Source organism: Gymnoscopelus braueri, assembly GCF_963280865.1.
Source record: "Gymnoscopelus braueri genome assembly, chromosome: 22".
Lineage (NCBI taxonomy): Eukaryota > Metazoa > Chordata > Actinopteri > Myctophiformes > Myctophidae > Gymnoscopelus > Gymnoscopelus braueri.
The window spans coordinates 10,895,583-10,915,555 of record NC_137624.1 but is presented as its reverse complement, the minus strand read 5'-3'; the positions used below and the strand labels follow the sequence as shown (position 1 = coordinate 10,915,555).

The following is a 19,973-nucleotide window of genomic DNA, read 5'->3' as shown; positions in this document are numbered from 1 at the left end:
CATGTATCGTATGTGACTACATAATATCCACTCAGTTCAACACAGAGTTTATGCAGGTCATTTAGTCTCCTATGGCAGTACATTGAGTTGTGTAAAACGTATGGACTGGACGCATGGCTCTCATGCATCTGTGGAGTGTGGACGGGAGAGGGCTGATGCACGGGAGGCATGCTATGTGGCAGCAGCGCAGACAGATAAGCAGGCAGGTTCACATTATTTCCCACAGGGAGTTCCGCTCTTATGACGGGGGCGATCCACAGCATCAACACTGTGTGGACACTATGGGGGATGTCTAGACTTGAATATTGTCGTCACTGGTCGCTCTTGCACACGCACACGCACACGCACGCAAGCACACACATACACACACACACACACACACACACACACAAACACACGTATCCATGAATGCATGCACACATAGTAGAGGTGCAACAGTTGATCAGACTAAACGATCTAACCGATTTAGAAAAATATCCAAAATAGCACATCTACAAGCTCACAATGCATCGCTATCCGCTACGCGTTGTGAGCTTGTAGATCGGCTATTTTGGAAAACGCACTTCTCGATGATTCGATTAACCGAAAAAAAGTAGCCGACAGTCGCTAAGAATGCAGTCAACAGTTGCAGCCCTAATACATATCAGCACCCCCTCTCAAAGCGTCCATTTTTCACTTGAGCGCGTAGAGCAGGTCAGCGGTGTGGCAGAGAGACAGAGGGTGGGCTGAGGAGAAGTACTGGCAGCACAGCCAGTCCTCCAGCTCAGCGTTCCTCTCCGGCTCCAGGGAACGCTCGGCGAATTTCATCATCAGCAGGGCCCGCTTCACGTCCAGCCAGTTGAGGAGGCCCTCGTGGCGAGAGCCCTCCACCAGGCCTCCGCCGGACCCGTGCTGCTCCATCAGGTCCTTCCTGGGGCCCCAGAGGAGGCTCTGGAGGACTCGCTTGGCCTCCTGGATGTGGATGCGCTTGATGGGGTCGGGCTGAAGCAGGAGCTGGGCCAGCCTCCGCAGGCCGGCCGAGTAAATGGACAGGGCCGGGATGGGGGGCAGGTCCTCGCAGGAGTAATCCTGCTCCTTCAGCGCCGGGCTCACCTCGAACGGGTTGGGCTGGTGGAGCAGCTCGTAGATGAGGATGCCCGTCTGGAACTCGTCGAACTTGCGGTACTGGGCCGCCGAGACGATCTCCGGCGCCAGCCTGGCGTGGTCGCGCTTGACCCGCGGGTCGGTGCTGGTCGAGGCGGCGTCCTCGGCGGAGCGCCGCTTGGCCTTGGCGAAGTTGCTGATGAGCAGCCGCGGGAGGTGGCGCTGGCTGTCGCCGGCGCCCGAGCCGTTACTGGTGACGGCGTCGGCGGCGGTCGGCTGCGACGGCAGGGGAGCGGGCACGTGGCCTTGCTGCGCCGCCGCCGACAGCCTGCGGTGGTGCGGCACCAGCAGGAGGTTCTCCAAGCAGAGGTCGCGGTGCGTGACGCCGTTCTCCTTCAAGTGCTCCAGTCCGCTGCAGAGCTGCAGGAGCAGGAAGCAGATGCGGCGCTCGTAGACCTCCGGCTGGGCCTTGTGGAACGCCTCCCACTCCCGCACGAAGTCGGCGGTGCTCTGCTGAGGCACCTCGCGGGTGATGACCACCACCCGTTCCCGATCCGCCTGCTGCACGGGGAGCGAAGGCTGGGAGGAGACCTCGTCACAGGGCAACATGCTCTGGGGGACGCAGGCGTTGAAGTGGCCGCAGTCCTGCTGGAGGTTGAAGTGAGGCGGCATGCTCTGCTGCACCGATAAGCCATACAGATGACCCTGCTTGGCCTCCATGGATGGACTTTTACAGATCTGCAGAACAAAGAGGAAACATTTATTAATTTTAGCTTCTTCCAGGGTCAATTCCAATTCAGCTCCAATTCCCCTTCAGTCAAAGTCAGATTCTCACATGCAGACAAGTCTAATGTTCAGCTGGAAAACATTATAAAAGAATTAGAGCCTCCATAATGAGTCATTTAGATTCCAGGAAACCAACAACTGCCGCTCAGTGTTTGAAATTCTCTTCCAGACACTGGAGAACGGAAATCACTGTCAATCAAATTCACAACATGCAGTGTATCAACTACACACAAATCTCCACACAAACATATTTCAGCCTGTTCTCTGCTCTGAGAGTGGAATTTATCATTTCTGTTTTTCTTTTCATATACTGTATTATTATGCTTTATGAGAAATCGTATTTACAATAGATATAGCTTTACGATATACTGTATACAGGTAGCATACAGTACTATAGTTATAGTTATCATAACAAATAGTTTTGAGTTTTAAACTCATATTCATGCTGCTCATGTCTCGGTGAGCAACACTGCCACTGTGTTATTATTATATGACCTGGTATATTTTTGTAATACTTGCATGAACAAAATAATATCACACAAAAGAAAAGCTAGGCCGCCACACACATGAATGTTATATCATAAATCATTCTAAATGTGCAAATCACAGACTACTAACACTTAATATCTAACCGCATGAACCCTATTTTGGGCAAAGATTGTAGGCAAAGATTTTCAAAAGTAAAAAAAAAAAAAATGAATAAAGACAACACAACACATAACAGATGGTTCCTGCTTTGCGCAGACAGAACTAATGACTTTGGGACAAAGGTCAACTGAAAGCAAACCGTCGCTGTCAGGTGGAAACCTTGTATGTACAAAACCCTTCAGCTCTGGTGGGACCTTCACTTTTCTTCGAGAACAAACAAAAAGGCCACCCAGTTCCCCTCTCCTCTTATTTTTTTTGGGGGCTATTTTCGGCCCAGTGATTTGGTGTAGGGTGGGAAAAGGAGGAGGCAAGACCATGCAGTACTGTATATAGCAATAGCAGTGGATCTCAGCCTTTTCTGGATCAGGGCCCACTTGAATGTTTGCCGCCCACGCCCACCCATCTGACCACGATAGTCTGCCGTGCTAAGTGGTCAGATGGGTGGACCCATTCACGTTTATTTGAATGATCGATCAATCGATTGTGTTCAATGGACCAACGAAGTATAGGCTACTTTAAGTTGTTCTTTATTAGTATAACTATGAAAACATAGTTTTAACTTTTTTTTTGTTTTAAAGAAAGTATATATATTTTTTACATTATAATAAAAAAATGATTCATGTTATCATTTAAAATATTCATGTTATATTATCATTTAAATCGGAGTGTTTTGCCAATTATTTGGGGGCCCGCTTGCACTATCCTCACGGAAACGCTGGTATTCAGGGTTAAAGAGGATGAATAAGGCCTTGATTGGAGGGAACGTGTGATTCACCTTCACGGCGTAGGAGCTGCTGGCGTCCGAGGCGCAGGCGGCCGCGTAGTACACAGCATCCCCCGCGTTGCAGCTGGGCCTGTTACAGGTGAGCTTGAACAGAGACCAGTTGCTCTCGTCGAACCGCAGCGGGCTCCTCTGGGAGCGGGTGAAGTGGTCCTCGCACTTCAGAGCCAGCCGCCGCAGGGACTCGGCGTAGAGGCCTCCGAGCTTGGAGTAGACCCCCTCCCGGCTGTCGATGTTGCTGAGCAGGGTCTGGAGCTGCAGGCTGGAGCCCGCGTTGGGCGCCGAGGAGCGCGGCTCCGAGGCCGAGAAGGGCACGCTGAGCTGGGGGGAAGACGAGCAGGTCACGCTGCCTCGGCAGTGGACGCCCAGGCGCCCGCCGCGGGTCTTCAGAGGCTCGTCCAGGGTCCGGGAGCGCGAGGGACGGGTCAGCGGGGCGTGGTAGCGCTCCAGAGACTCGCTGGAAGAGAGAACCCAGGGGTTATGATTAGTCAACTAAAACTAAAGCAGAAACTATTTTAGTTAAGTGAAATACAACATTAAAATGATGCTTTACAAATAAACGAAACTAACTAAAACAAATCTTAGTTTAAGTCTTTGTCAATATTTCAAACATAAGCCTAATATTTTGGGTGGATATGAAATCTTCCAATATTTCGGCTGCGGCAGTTTTCAGCCATGTAGTAGGAGTTAGTGAGTTTGTAGGCTATTTTTGCTATTTTTCTCAACTTTCTAAATCTCACCCTGAGCCTTGCCCTTGCCTACCCCATATTACAATATAAAAACAAAAACTAACACTAAAACTAATTAAAACTAAGCCTTAAAAAAAATATATATATATATATAGCAAAACCACTGTGAAAACTGTAAATATAAACTAATGAAAAATGTAAAACTATAATAACCTGGAAGAGAACAGAGGCCGCGGGTCCACGGGGCTGGACGGTAAGCTGGCCCGGGAGGAGCCGCCGTCAGCGGTTCGGCACACGTTGCTCTCCGAGCCGGTGAACGGGAGGCGAGGGTAGGCGCGGACGAAAGGTTTTCCGTTCGTGGCGTCGGGGGCGGACACCGTGCGGTTGACCATCTTCTTTTCGGGGAGCGGTGGGGGCTGGCTGCTCAGGCCGTTGTTGAACGGGTCTGGGCGAGGAGACCCCGGAGCTGAAGTTATCGGACTTCTGGGAAACGGGGAAGAACAGGAAGCCATCCGTGATGCATCTCGAGAACCTGAGAATAAACATGAAGAAAGAAACATCGTCTTTTAGGCCAGTAGTTCTCAAACTTGGACCCCCAAATTGATTTGGCCGTGGATCCCCGTCTGAAAATATTTGTGCCAGGGACTCCCAAAATCTAAATTATTCAAAATGATCGAATAATCGAATTATATTAATATATTTTTTAAAAAAATCTAAAATTTGAGAGCCAATGTTTTAGGCATTTAATATCTGACGCTTTTATCCAGCGCCACCCTAGTCGAACCCTAGTCAATAAACAACAGGGTTACTCTAGGTCTAGGAACTAGGATAAGGATACCAGGTGTACCTAGCATCTTTCTAAACAACATCTTATCTAAATACCATTCTTGGTTACTTGTTCATGTTTTGTTATTTAGATTTGTGTTGCTTGAGCACAAATGTTATATCTGTATAGTATAATTGACATCAAAACAATAGGGATACATTGTGACAAGGTGTGGTAGGGGGGGTGAGTTGTAGTCTGAAGAGGCTTCATATGGATTGTGACACATATAAGTACATGATGAAGATATACTCACAACAGCTTTATCTATCGTGATACCACTATCAATAAATTGTCCATTAGAAGAGCATGCACATCGATGGCACTGGTAGAATAGCCGTGAAGACACTGTGATTCAGATGATATAACCGCGCGCGCGTGTGTGTGTGTGTGTGTGTGTAAAGTATGTGTGTGTGTGTGTGTGTGTGTGTGCGCGTGTGTGTGTGTGTGTGTGTGTGTGTGTGTGTGTGTGTGTGTGTGTGTGTGTGTGTGTGTGTGTGTGTGTGTGTGTGTGTGTGTGTGTGTGTGTGAGTGTGTGTGTGTGTGTGTGTGTGTGTGTGTGTGTGTGCACGTGCATGTGTGTATGTGTGTGTGCGTGAGACAGAGAGACAGACAGTCAGGTATGCAGGCCAGCAGACAGAGATACAGAATAGAAGGACACACCCATCGGTGGTTAATGTTTAAATATGAACTGCCGCCACAGTTGTCGTGGACACTGAAGACTGTACTGAGTCATCAGTGCATATTTTGTAGGTGACAGTGGCCACAGAGTTACTACACACATTTACTACACACACACACACCCATCCAGCACAAACACACCTTTATTGACATGAACGAGGGTTACACAATAGTGATGAATGACATAAACGGGTATGAATGTAAAAGGTGTATGAATTTGCCCTATAGTGTCGATTTTGACCATATTGTTCTGGAGAGTAGAGCTTGTTTAACTCATTTCTTTTCTGCTGTACTATAATGTACTTCATTTTCACTCTCTGCAGATTTTATTGTGTTATATTTTAATCATTTATTTCACATTTCATTCAAGTGTTTTTCAGGGATGGAAAACACTTGAGAAAAGGTTTTGTATTTTAAGGTGTCATATCTTTTTATTTTATTGCAGTTTTGCACAATAAACAGCTGCCATGCAGTTGCCATACCCGTGCTTTAACACTTCAGAAGCATTTATATTGAAGTTTTAAGAAAAGGGAACACACTGTGATGTATACCTTTACCGTCAGCGCTTCACGTTATACTGTGATATACCGTACATATGATTTCATAACCACGCAGGCCTGCTACACAATTCAGCATCGAAGGTGATGCTCAGAAATGCCTTCCACGCAGTTATGACTAAATGGCTGATTCAAAGACTAAACTGAAACGTTGACATTGCATTGGATGAGAGAGATGCTGAGATAATTGTGTGGTGTCGACTGTAAATGACTGCTTTCATGGAAGGGAAAGACCGTAATGAAGAAAGTATACCGTTTAGGAAGTAGCCCAAGCCCCTTTTTCCCTCATTATCTGACTCCATAATTATCTGTTCAAACATTCCCCAGGAAGTTACAGCAATTAAAACTGTCTGAGGAGATCCACAGAGATTTACATCCAGCATTGTAGAGAATGACACTGAACTCCAAATCCATGAACAGTGTGAGATTACTGCAGCACGTCTCTCTCCGTTTCTCAATTGGACCACATCTTCTCAAATTTAACCCATTAAGACCTGAGGCCGAATCTACAAAATGTTTTCTAAATCATTTTAAAAAAAATATATGTCAGTGGTTCTCAAACTTTTTCATGTCAAGGACCCCCAAAATGGTATGTATTTGGCCGCGGACCCCCATCTCAAAATATTTTGTTCCAGATTTGAGTTAAATATGTTCGCTTTAAAAAATATAAATTCAAAGATTTGCACACATTTTCAAGATTTTTCAAAAATAGCAGATCTACAAGCTCATAGCGAGGCACTCGGTGCCGCGCTATGAGCTTGCATATCTGCTATTTTTGAATAGCCAAAGTAATGCTAGTAAATAATGCTGCTCAAATGACACAGATGCGTTCCAGTTCAAAGTGCAATTAAACAAATCTCCACAAGATGTCATTTTGGATTATTATGTCAAAGCCAAAATCACCCGGGTCAACTCCCAGAGTGAGTATTACATTCGGAAAGAGGAATAAGCAGGACTTCAGCTATGAGATCCTTTTGTTGTCTCTTTTCTCGTTTTACGAGTTAAAATAACTTTGTGTATTGTTCTTCTGACTCGGTTTCAGTGGAATCGCATGCTTCCTCATAGCTGAACGAGACCGCACATTATTCAAAGGGCAAGATAGATATCTTTCATAAACATACCGGGCTGACGGTCCGGAGGCTCTCATTGTTTCATGGATTATTCTAAACTGCAAACGGTACAGTAGGTAGGTAGCCTTCAAAATCATTTAAATTCTAAGAATATCAAATCAAACCCCAAATGGTCACTGGTAGAGCGGCACTCGCTAGACTTTGGACATACAGTCACAAGATATACGATTATTTCATGATAATACTAGAGTACACAGTATCTGGCATTGCTTTGAGTTCCCCTTTAGACGATGAGCAATGGCGGACAGTCACAAAGTACTTTTACTTGTTTGCATAAGTAGTGAAAATAGTGCTACAAATGAGTTCTACAAGCTCACAATCGCGATGCGTTGTGAGCTTGCAGATCGGCTAATCTCACTATTTTTCAAACTTTCTGAAATTCAATAGAAGAATACATTGATATAAAACAAAAATGTAATTTGTAGTTTTGAATACTTCAGTATTCATTTTAACCCTGTCACTTTAGATTTCTTTGGCTATTCAGCAGATATACAAGCTCATAGCGCGGCACTGAGTGCTGCGCTATGAGCTTTTCCAAAAACTGTTAGGATTTAGAATGTTTTTAAGAATCGCCTCAGGTCTTAATGGGTTAAAGCAAGCACTCCAGAACTTTATCTCAAGCGCAATCTTTTGACTGAGCAACTTATAGTTATATTTGACCAGGAGTATCTCTACTTTGACTCAAGTAAAGTAAAGCACTTTGTACCACCACCACTGGCGGTGAGTGAAGGCTGTGAAAGCGACAAGCCACTTCCTCAAATGAAACCACTGCACAACCCTCCATGGGCTACATTACGGTGCATCAGAGAAAGTCCTGGCCTCACCATACAAACACACATATCAGTAAAAGAGGTTAGATCAAAGATCACTTATAAACGACCCATAACTGACTTGACCCCGCAATACACAGTACACACAGTTCTAGTAGTACTCACCAGTGTCAGCGTTCAGGCTGTCTGTGGAAGCTGTGGGCAGGCTGGCACTGCCCAGGCCGCGTACAGATTGGGTGAGGCTCTCTACTGACCCCTGTTGGTAACAGCGGTCCAGTTCCATGTTGCTGCCACTCATTTTACCGGACACTCTGGAATGAAGAGAGAAACAAACTTGAGAACGAGTGGATGTATCCTTTGGGGACAAAGGCAATGGTTCTCAAACTTTTTCGATTTCAAGAACCCCCATAACTCTGAGAGTGTACAAATTGAACCAAGTGGAAGCTGATCTTCTCTTTCCAAATTGGATGAAATTGGTGACCCACACCTAATGTATTTTCTGTTTAGTAAAGAGCTGGAAGGACGGGGAGACCCCTGTTACTGAACAACAAACAAATCTTATTCATGTCAAGGACCACCCAAAATGACATGAATTTGTCACGATTCTTCTTCCAAAAATAGCAGATCTACAAGCTCATAACGCGGCACTCGGTGCCGCGCTATGAGCTTGTGTGTCTGCTATTTTTGAACAGCCAAAGAAATCTAAAATGACACAGATGCGTTCCCGCCTATTAAAAAAACACACACACACACACACACACACACACACACACACACACACACACACACACACACACACACACACACACACATACACATCAACAAATCAACAACATGAGGGAACTAGTCCAACATGTACAGTATCACAGCAAAGCAGCTAGTGTCAGTTTTGCTGCAGGGGGTTGCCATCTGTTTTTCCGCTTATTAAATGTGTATAGACACGGCCTTACGACCTGTCCCCAATAAACCCATGAGATTATATTTGCTTTTTGAGCAAAACAGGCACTGTTAGGTTACTTCACTTCCTTGCTAGAGGCACACACACACACACACACACACACACACACACACACACACACACACACACACTGTAAAATTCTGGGGTTAAATTTAACTCTGAGTGTGTGTACACACACACACTCAGAGTTAAATTACCACTGAGGATTTGACTGTGCACATAGCTGATCCAGTGGGGAAATAAGTCTCTCAGAGACTCTCTGTTCCACAATCTTCAAATTGCCCCAGAGACGTCTGTAATTCCACCTGGTATAATAGTTCAGAGGAGGAAGCTGTCACCTTCCACTGGATGATGACAGCTTCCTCTCTCTGAATTTCTCAAAAGTTCAGCAAAGTTCAACAAGAGTTGAGTTTTTGAGTTGAATCAAAAAAGATCTTTTCAAATGACCATGTCTGTTAAGCAGCTCGCAAGATTGGCTTAGAGACTCATTTGTTTTGCAGTAGGAGTTATTTACGTAACTGCACAAAACCCGCCTCATTTTAACACAAACGTTCAGAGCATCTGAGTTATTATGAATTGTAGGCGGACGCATTTGAAAATCGTGGGAGCCAGCATGTCTGTCCTACTGTAAATAGTAGAGTATGAGCAAATACTGAAACTCAATCCTGCTCCAACACAGACTATTCTTGCGTTGTCTTATCTTATCTTCTCCGCATTCAAAACACGATCAACCTCCCTTATCTTCCAACCTGGATCTTTCCTGCGACAGTAGTTGTTGCCATGACAGCTCTGCTTAACAGGACACTCCTTAACTCAGGGTAGATTTTTGAATCACAGTTACATGGAGAGACGGGTATTCCATTGATCTGATTATGGCCGGCTAATGGTTCAGACGAGCATTTGTTCCGTCTCTCGTCTCCTACGGCCAGGTGGTCCAAACGGACCCTTACGGGTCTCTAACTCTGAGAGTGTAGAAATGGAACCAAATGCACCCGTAAAGGGTCCATTTGGTTGCATTTGTGCACTCTCAAGAGTTAAATGAAGGTCACTAAAAATGTACAGTATACATTTGGGTCCCGGAGATACAAATGGTATCAAATGGGGGTCCCGTGGCCTAATGCATATCAAACTGAGGGGGGGTCCTTGACATTAAAAGGGTTGAGAATTACTGAACTAAACTATACCGGACACCCCCAATCTACGCTGTAAATTCCTCATGTGCTTATTTGGTTCCGTTTTGGACACTCTTTAGGGGTCCCATTTGGACCGCCGGCGGTCCGCGGAGGCGACGTTGAGAAGAAGTGGTTTCCTGCGGTGTTATCCGTTCCTCCGCTAGACTCCCACCATAAACTAAAGCTTTACAAAACGAATGAAGGATAGACTGTCCTCTGTGGGCTGCACACTAAAGATCCACTATCACCTTACACACACACACACACACACACACACACACACACACACACACACACACACACACACACACACACACACACACACACACACACACACACACACACACACACACACACACACACACACACACACACACACACACACACACACAAAGAGGCAGTGATAAAAGGCACAGGAGAAAGGTAATGAGCACAATGACTGTGTGTGTGTGTGTGTGTGTGTGTGTGTGTGTGTGTGTGTGTGTGTGTGTGTGTGTGTGTGCACGCGCGCGCGTGTGCGTGTGCGTGCGCATGCATGCATGCACGTGACTCCCTGTACCCCTCTCGCTCAAGTTCTCTAAGCTTTGTTGCCAAAGCAGGAGATTTTCCTCCGTATTTTCACTGGTGGAGGAATGCAGTGGTGGATTATAATTCTTTTAAGTAAAAGTGGCAATACCACAACGTAGAAATACTCAAATCTCTGTTTAAAAAAAAGGTCCTGTAGTGTAAACCAAGGGCTCCCAAACTTTTCAGGCCGCGACCCCCCAAAAGAATCATTTTTGAACTGGGGACCACCCTTACAAGCACTTGGAATTGTAGGGGTTGAGGCATTAGGTTTAGTTTGACTCGGTTCCACAGATAAATATTGTGAAAATAGCCGATCTACAAGCTCACAGCGCCTTGCACGTTGTGAGCTTGTAGATCTGCTATTTTCACAATGTTTGCCTCTTTCTTATGTAATACATATTTGACAATTTGGCCAATTTGGTATTAAAAAGGTAATTCAATTGTAACTTTAGAAATGTGCAGATATCCTGTATACATTTATACATACTGTATGTTGGTTTGTTTACTGTAAACATAGAAAAGTATTGGCCTCAAAATATACTTACAGTACCAAAACACACTTATTTCATTTAATTTTTTACTTAATATATTATATACCATAATGTGCCTATGTATGAAGTTTGGACACTTTGAACACTATCACAAAGAAGAGGAAGGTACTGTAGCAGCGTTCTTTCAGCGTCAAGTGTCAAAGTAAACCATGGTTTGTGTTCAAACAACAGCCTCAAAGCCTGGGAGACAACACTAACCCATATTTAGATTGTAAACCACAGCGCTAAATAGCATATTGAATGTGCTGACACATGTGTGCTGTCATGACATGTGTGTGGTATTAATAAAGTAGAGTGGGGAGCGTGGGGGTGGGGGGGGGGGGGGGGGTGGCAGTGCTGGACAAAGTACTAAATCCCAATACTTGAGTCAAAGTAAAGTATAGATACTCAAATATTACTCAATGCAAGTGAGATTTATTCTGTCAAACTTGTACTTGAGTTGTAGTACTTGCTTTTATAAGTAGGCTACTCAAGTATTCAAAAGAATGAATTAAAAGTACATTGCTTTATTATTAAAAAAAAATATTTTCCAGAAAATTTCAAAAAATATATAAATACGAATGAAAATAGCAGATCTACAAGCTCACAACGAGTCTCATCGCGACGTGTTGTGAGCTTGTACATCTGCTATTTTCAATACATTTGAAATAGGGCTTAAGTGGTTCATTCAAAATGTACTTTTCCCCCTTCCAGAAATGTAGTGGAGTCATAAGGAAAACGTTCATCTTTGAAATGTAGTGGAGTGAAAGTCATAAGTATATATAAGTAAATACAAATACTCAAGTAAAGTACACATACTAAAAAAATATACTTAAGAACTGTACTCAAGTAAACGTACTTGGTTGGTGGGGGGTGGTGGTTATTAGGGGATGGGAGTCCCATCTAACTACAGAGAGGGGTGTGATAGCGCTAACTGTGGCCCCAGCCTGTGGTGTTGTGCTGGATCAGGTTTCCTCAGATTATATTCCTTTCACTTCCTGACTCACACACAGGCAGGGTATCTTTTATTGACATTACGAAGGCTGAGTTACAACGTATACACATTCTACACAACTGGGCACATATAACCCGTACTATTAAACTGAAAACTAAAATAAAAAAAAACAAAAGTTGCAAAATTAACCGACACTAAAGCTAATTAAAACAATGAAATTGCATGTAAAAGTATCTTCTTTTTAGTTTTTCTACGGTCATATCTGATGTCACGCGTTCTTTCACCCTGCCTTAGTCAAGTTCTATAAATCAAGGCTTTCCTCCTGATACCTGAAAAACTAAAACGAATGAATATTTCAAAAACTATGATAACTTTGGTGGACAGACGGTAGTGATAAATAGTCAGACAGGACTTTTAACTGTAGCCACACATTCTAACCAATTCAATGTAAACACAGGGAGTAATTATAACTTCTTTCTTTACTGAATGAGGTATTGTTGACATTGTGTGTGACAGGCAGTACAACCCCATTGTTGGTTGAGAAACATGCTTTTACTGTTCACCCCCGCTGACTGGGGTAGGAGCCGTTATTATGGCCCATTGCAAACAGGGTGAAAATGGTTGGCGTCGCTAAGCCTGATTTATACTTTGTCGTACGGCGGTGTCACGCATCTGAAAATAGCCGATATAGAAGCTCACAAGTATAAATTAAGCTATTTGTGAAGCTAGATATCATAGCTATGTGGCACCGTGGTCACAGTGGCGTCTGTTCCGTTTAGGGGGAGCCAGGAACGCAGATTAACTCGGGACAGTTCTGATTTTACAAACATTGCACCACATCCTGATGAAGGTACTGTCAGGAAATGTTTTGTCCAAATAATTATACGTAATAGTATATACTGTATATATAATACACGTTTTGATAGCTAAAAATACATAAAACACATATAGTGGCAGGCTAAACAGCGAGGGAAGATGAGCTCTCTGTTGCCCGTGTGCTGATCAGGGATCAGTGGCAGGTGAGCCAGTAGGGTGCAACAGGAGTGACATAATGGCACAGAAATGTTGGGAATGGACCACGGTTTTCTTACTTTTCTATGATGTTATGATATCTTAGGGATGAATGGTACAGCAGAAAAATGTCATAACTCTATCCCGGGTCCAGAATTCACCTTTAAAGCTGTATTGCACAATGTGTTTGATAATCACAAGGTCTGAAAATAAAACGTGCTGTATGAAGGTTTCATTGAGACAAAACACTGACCAACATGCAGTGGACCAAGTACTCAACCCCAGCACTTAAAAGTATTCACCTGTTTCCTAGGCTGTGTGTTTTCCACTTCCTGTCGATTTGATCCAATGAAATCCAATGAAACTGGTCAGATGACCAATGATATCCAATGAAATCGACAGGAAGTGGAAAACACACAGCCTAGGAAACAGGTGAATAGATTAGATACTGGTCAAATATTACTCAACTACAAGTGAAGGTTGCTCAGTCAAATTCAATTCAGTGGACTCAACCACAGTACTTGAGTAAAAGTTTTTTCTGGTCAAATGTTACTCAACTACAAGTGAAAGTTGCTCAGTCAAATTTGTACTGGAGTTGAAATACTGGAGTAATTGCTTTTAAAAACTAAAATTGCAGAGTGGATTTGCCTTTTAATATCAAAGCATTGCTGTGTTTAAATTTAGACATTTCCCCCCAAATACAATTGAAAGAAATCTGAAAGAAATTGATCTACAAGCTCACAATGTGTCACATTGCGTTAAGTACTACTGTGCTTAAGTGTACAAGTAAATGTACTTGTTTACTTGTCCACCACTGCCAACGTGTGCAACATCCCTCCCCAATATACAGTAAGCTCCACTATAAAAGACTTGGGGGCTCAACTTCCAGAGCTTATGTCAGATCTGTGAAAACAACTGCGTCCCCACTATAGCAGATGACCTGCAGCAGCTAAGTTTGTCTTGCTTTGGTTGCTGTAGTGTTAGGTGTGTGTGTGCGTGTGCGTGTGTGTGTGTGTGTGTGTGTGTGTGTGTGTGTGTGTGTGTGTGTGTGTGTGTGTGTGTGTGTGTGTGTGTGTGTGTGTGCGTACGTGTGTGTGCATGCGTGCGTGTGCGTGTGTGCGTGTGTGTGCATGCGTGCGTGCGTGTGCGTGTGCGTGTGTGCGTGTGCGTGTGCGTGTGTGAAGGTGAGGGAGATCGCCGGCGTGTTATGACAACAGCATAACCCCCCCTTGTATATCGGTAGCGACCGCACAGTGGGTCTTTAAAGGGTTCTTATCATGGCGTAGCAGTGTTACGCAACACAATCTGGCTGAGTCAGGCTTCCCGGCAGCAATACGCGCAGCGCAAGAGAGACGGAACTATTCTTATCTAGAATGGAGAACAATGGCACCCAGTGTGTTTGTAAGACAGTGGGTCCTTGAGGGGGGTTCCAGGGGGTCCCCAGCAAGTGTTCAAAAATAGCCTGTTCAAAAATAGCCATGTCTGCCATTTTCAAAAAAATCTTGAAATCTTTTTCAAGGGTCTGCGGCCAAATGCATATTGATTTGAGCGTCCTTGACATGAAAAGGTTTGAGAACCACCCTTTTAAAGGGTTCTTTCTTATCATGGCAGGGCAGTGTTACGCAACACAATATGGCTGAGTCAGGCTTCCAGAGAGTCATATATGTACGCAGCGCAATAAAGACAGAACTATTCTAATCTAGAAATGGAGAACAATGGCACCCAGTGTGTCTGTAAGAGAATCTGCCAGGATGTATTAATGTTCAACAGGAAACCTTGTACCCACCAGTCAAATCATTCTTTTCATGTCCGTTTCTCTGCTCATTCCTAATTCTGTTCACCCATATTACTTTACTATGATATTGAGTCATTTCCTCTTGCATTAGGGTTAGGGTTAGGTAGTTTTTTTTTGCCCTCCTCAAACCCAGTGGTGGAAAAAGTATTCAAATGATTTACTTAAGTAAAAGTACCAATACTGCAATATAGAAATACTCTGTTACAAGTAAAAGTCCAGAATTCAAAATTGTATTGAGTAAAAGTGCAAAAGTATTGGTATCAAAATGTACTTAAAGTACCAAAAGTAAAAGTACTCAAATATTTGAAAATAGCAGATCTACAAGCTCACAACGCGTCGCGATGTGACGCTGTGTGAGCTTGTAGATCGGCTATTTTCAAATAGCCTAGGTATAAAATAGGGCTAAAGTGGTTGATGTATGTTTCATCTGAAAAGTATCTAAGTAAGTAAGTTTTCAAATAATTGAAGTGGAGTAAAAGTATAATATTTGCCTCTGAGATGTAGTGGAGTAGAAGTAAAAGTACTGAAAATTGGAAATACTCAGGTAAAGTACAAAGACCTCAAAATTGTACTTAAGTACAGCACTCAAGTAAATGTATTTAGTTACTTTCCACCACTGCTCAAACCACACTGTAGCGCAGTGTTTCTCAAATGGGGGTAGTTGATTTTACCGTGTTAATTTGGATACAAATCGTATCAAATGAGGGTCCGTGGCCCGTATCAAACCGGGGGTCCCTGAAATGAAAAAAAAGGTTGAGAAGCCTATTTCACCTTCCCTAAACTTGACCTCAGCTCTCCCTGCAACTATTTCTGTCCCAGTCTTAAGTAGCCGGAGCGCGCACAGAGATGCTGTTCCATGCTGTGCTGTGCTCTTCCATGTTCCATAATATTTCCCCCATGAAATACAGCGCCGGTAACTATATCTGCTGTACAGGAAGCATAGCTACAGCTATAGTAGGTGCAGTAATTATTAGACATGCAGAAAGGTTAGTGACCGAGAGAGAGAGAGAGAGAGAGAGAGAGAGAGAGAGAGAGAGAGAGAGAGAGAGTGAGAGAGGGGTTAGCAGAGTTCCACATTGCAGCAGCTTCGGTAGCAGGAATATCAGAGAAAGAGAACATCCTAGTTTGCCAGAGCAAACGTTGGCTTTATGCAAATCACAAGCTATGTAGAACATGGACATTTTTAACTCACCTCCCCGAGGAAAAAAAATTACTTTGCATATCGACATTTCCAGATGCAGACCATGTCAATGCAATCCCAGATTTCCAATTCAAGTGCAATTTTCGAAGTGGACTCTAACTGAGAACGGTTTTATTTACTGTTCCCTGCCTTGGAAAACGTACAACAGCAAACCCTTTTCTCTGGCGATCGGTTGGGGCTGAACAAATCGCCAGTGCTGTGTAAGGGATGGTTTCCGACAAAACCAGACCGTGACCGGCATATGCGAGGACAGGCTGTGATAAGAGAGAGGATAGATGAGAAGAAGAAGGACAGCGGGTTGACACAGCACCATGCCTTTCCAAACCATCCTATTTGCAACACACAACCACTCAGCTCATCTCTCTCCTGAACAACTTAACCCATCGAGACCGGGAACGCATCTGTGTGTCATTTTTAGATTTCTTTGGCTATTCAAAAATAGCAGATATACAAGCTCATAGCACGGCACTCGCGTAGATCTGCTATTTTTGAGGGGGAAAAAAACGTGAAAATGTGTGCAAAACGTTTAATATATATATATTTAAAGCGAACGTTTGTAACTCAAATCTTGGGTTCTGGGGATTCTACAAACGTCTTCTAAATCCTAACAGTTTCTTAAAAAAAAATATTTGGCCGTGGACCCCATCTCAAAATATTTTGTTCCAGGGACCCCCAGAAGTTGTAACAGAGTTACAAACGTTCGCTTTAAAAAAATACCATTTCACCATTTTTCAAAAATAGCAGATCTACAAGCTCGTAGCGCGGCACTCTACGAGCTTGTATATCTGCTATTTTTGAATAGCCAAAGAAATCTTAAAATGACACAGATGCGTTCCCGGTCTTAAAGGGTTAACACGGAATATACCAATACAAATATCACGTCACATAAAGGTCATCACACAGACAGAGGATCGCTTACACAGCACACAAACACTTGAGTTGAAGTAAATACACGAGGAAAAAAGGTTGCCGTCGGCTGCCTACCTCATATTGGGGAGCTTGGGGTCCTAAGCAGGCACATACCGCCTCGACTCGCTGGTAGTGCCGTGGTTTAGTAACGCAACCCTGGACGCACAGTAGTCATATGTATATATAAATATGACTATAAATGCTCCCGTTAAATCCTCCTAATTAAAAACGCTCACGGCTCATATATAGAATCCACTGGTACGCAAAGATAACTGGAAGGTTGACTTTTAAGAGGTAAGGTGGTGTGTCAGCCAGCAACACTGCGCTGTTCCGTTATAGAGAAGGGATCAACATAGCTTTGTAGCAGGAGGGGGTCGCAGGTTTCACTTTATAGAGAGAAGAAGAAAAAAAAGAAGACAGGCTTCCTGATTCTAAATTCAAATGCCTGTTCTGTGCGTTCTGTTTCTATGATTGGCAACTGACTAAGAACGAGCCCGGGACAGTTTGGGAGTTGCCAGGGGCAACAATCTGCTCCACAAGGCCCCCCCTCAACCTGGCATCCTTCACTGACCCAAGTAACACGGCTATCCCATAATAGTCAAACACACGCACACTCACTCACACTCACACACGCACACTTTGGTTTTGCAAGCCTTTGGAGACATTGCATTGACTTCATTCTTACTTATCCCTTACTTACCCCAACCTCAACTCTATGGAACTTAAGTAGAAGCTATAAGTGGGGACACCAATTTTATCCCCAATTTGACATGCAGACAGACTCCAAACAAGTGGTTTCATGCCCAACATTTGTCCCCAAGTGTGGTCTGTGTGTCAGGAACACAGGCGCACACGGGTGCATACACACACGCGCGCGCGCGAGCGTGCTTTTTTTTCTTCAAACGCCACTTTTACCATTTGTAGCCCTAACCCCTAACCTAAACCCTGAATGCCTAATCATAACAATCTTGTACTATTTGTAACTTTAGCTCTAAAAATGTCATTGTCAGGCCCCAGGGGACTTCACTATGGCCCCGTAAGGTCACGTTGTTTCTGGTCTGAGTATCCTTAGTAATGCAAACACAAACACGCACACATGCATGCACGCACACATGCATGCACGCAGACACACACACACACACACACACACACACACACACACACACACACACACACACACACACACACAGAACACAAAACATGTCGAAAACCGTGAATTTTCAGGAAATGGGGGAAAAAAAGAACCCGTACGATCAAAAATAGCAGATCTACAACGCATCTGCAATTTTTGCCACTTCTGTGTGATACTGTAGTATGACAAAGTAGGGCATTCATTTACAAAAAGACATGAAAAGGAAGTTGAAATATGGAGATACAAGGTTTCTGCCCCGACAGCCACGATATGTTCCTGGCTGGTTCCACACCATCTGTGGCTCCTCAATGATTCAGCACATCAAAACGCTGCCTGGCAGAGTGCATGCGCCCATGCATGTGTGTGTGTGTGTGTGTGTGTGTGTGTGTGTGTGTGTGTGTGTGTCTGTGTACGAGCACGCGTGCGTGTGTGCGTGTGTGCGTGTGTGCGCGTGTGTGTGTGTGTGTGTGTGTGTGTGTGTGTGCACGTGCGTGCGTATGTGTGTGTATTTGTGTACGGATTTTTGTTTTAACTCCAAATACAAGACCACGATTTACCTTTAAGTGTTAACTCAAATAAAGTTTTTCCTTGTGCCGAAAATAGCAGATCTACAAACCAGAAAATGGATGCGACACGCTGTGTTGTGAGCTTATAGATTGGCTATTTCCGGCACGCGACGCGGCCGTACGATGAGGTATGAATCAAGCTTTATACCCTCAGCCTGAATGATGAAGTAAATACGGTCTCTGTCGGGTGGAAACCTCATATGTCCAAAACTGTTACTTTTCAGGATTCAAATTCAAAAGCATCAAAAGTAGCAGATGTACAAGCTCGAAACGCGCCGCGTTTCGAGCTTGTAGATCTGCTACTTTTGATTTGCTCAAAGTAGCAATACCACGATGAGTCCTGTATTAAAAATTCAATTTAAGAAAAAGCACAAAACGTACTGGCATCACAATATACGTACCACAGTAAGAAATTATTCAATAATCGCAGATCTACAAGCTCATAACGCATCTTGTCGAGTTTGTAGATCTAGTTTTGAATATCCTAAAGCATGAAATGGGGTTAAAGTGTGGTTAAAGTATTAATCATCTATATCTGCAAAGTACCTAGTAACCAAATCTGTCAAATAATTATAGTGGAGTAAAAAGAGACATAGTGGAGCCAAGTATTGAACATTTTACATGCTCAAGTAAAGTAAAAGTACCTCCACAATTGTACTTGAGTAAATGTACTTTAGTGGCCTTTCACCACTGAAGAAAGCTAAGACAAAGTGAGAGCAGCAGAAAGCTGTGATGATGGGTGGCTGGCCGTGAGGCATGTTCCCACATGTATCTTGACAAAGTGTATTTTTATCGGCGCAGAATGCCAGCGATGGCATTACAGCACAGAGAGAGACGGGAGCTTACTAGAGTTACCGCCAAAAATAAGGCTCCCTGAAATGTGATCGGCTCACAGGCGTGACTCTGCAACTGACCGGCGAGGTCGCGAGGAACAAACACTAATGTGGCCGCTGACAGTTTCATTTTGCAGGGTTTCGAATGTCACAACAAAGCAGCCCAAATGAAAGAGGAGCGTGTTTTTCCTTTGATACAAGGGGGCGTGGAACAAGTAAGGAAAGTACATATACTTCGTTACTTGTACATGTGTACAAAATATTGTACATTTGACTCCGCTACATTTCTAGGAAGGGAGAAAGTACCTTATCAATTAATCACTTAACCACTTAACCCTTTAAGACCTGGAACGCATCTGTGTCATTTTTAGATTTGAGCTAAAAAGCATTATTTTA

The 19,973-nt window shown here is 43.8% G+C and overlaps 1 protein-coding gene across 4 annotated transcripts in view; it reads right to left on the bottom strand.

Annotated features, from left to right (window-relative positions):
• Positions 1 to 472: 472 nt before the first annotated feature.
• Positions 473 to 19,973, bottom strand: part of prag1 (PEAK1 related, kinase-activating pseudokinase 1) — a 42,818-nt gene continuing 23,317 nt past the window's right edge. For all 4 annotated transcript variants that reach the window (XM_080418907.1, XM_080418906.1, XM_080418904.1 and 1 more), the window contains exons 4-7: positions 8,114 to 8,259; positions 4,201 to 4,519; positions 3,293 to 3,755; positions 473 to 1,821 (exon numbers count right to left, since the gene is read on the bottom strand). In XM_080418907.1, the coding sequence (XP_080275033.1) occupies positions 673 to 1,821; positions 3,293 to 3,755; positions 4,201 to 4,519; positions 8,114 to 8,259 (2,077 nt within the window). In that variant the 3' untranslated portion in view covers positions 473 to 672. The remainder of the gene's footprint in view (positions 1,822 to 3,292; positions 3,756 to 4,200; positions 4,520 to 8,113; positions 8,260 to 19,973) is intronic.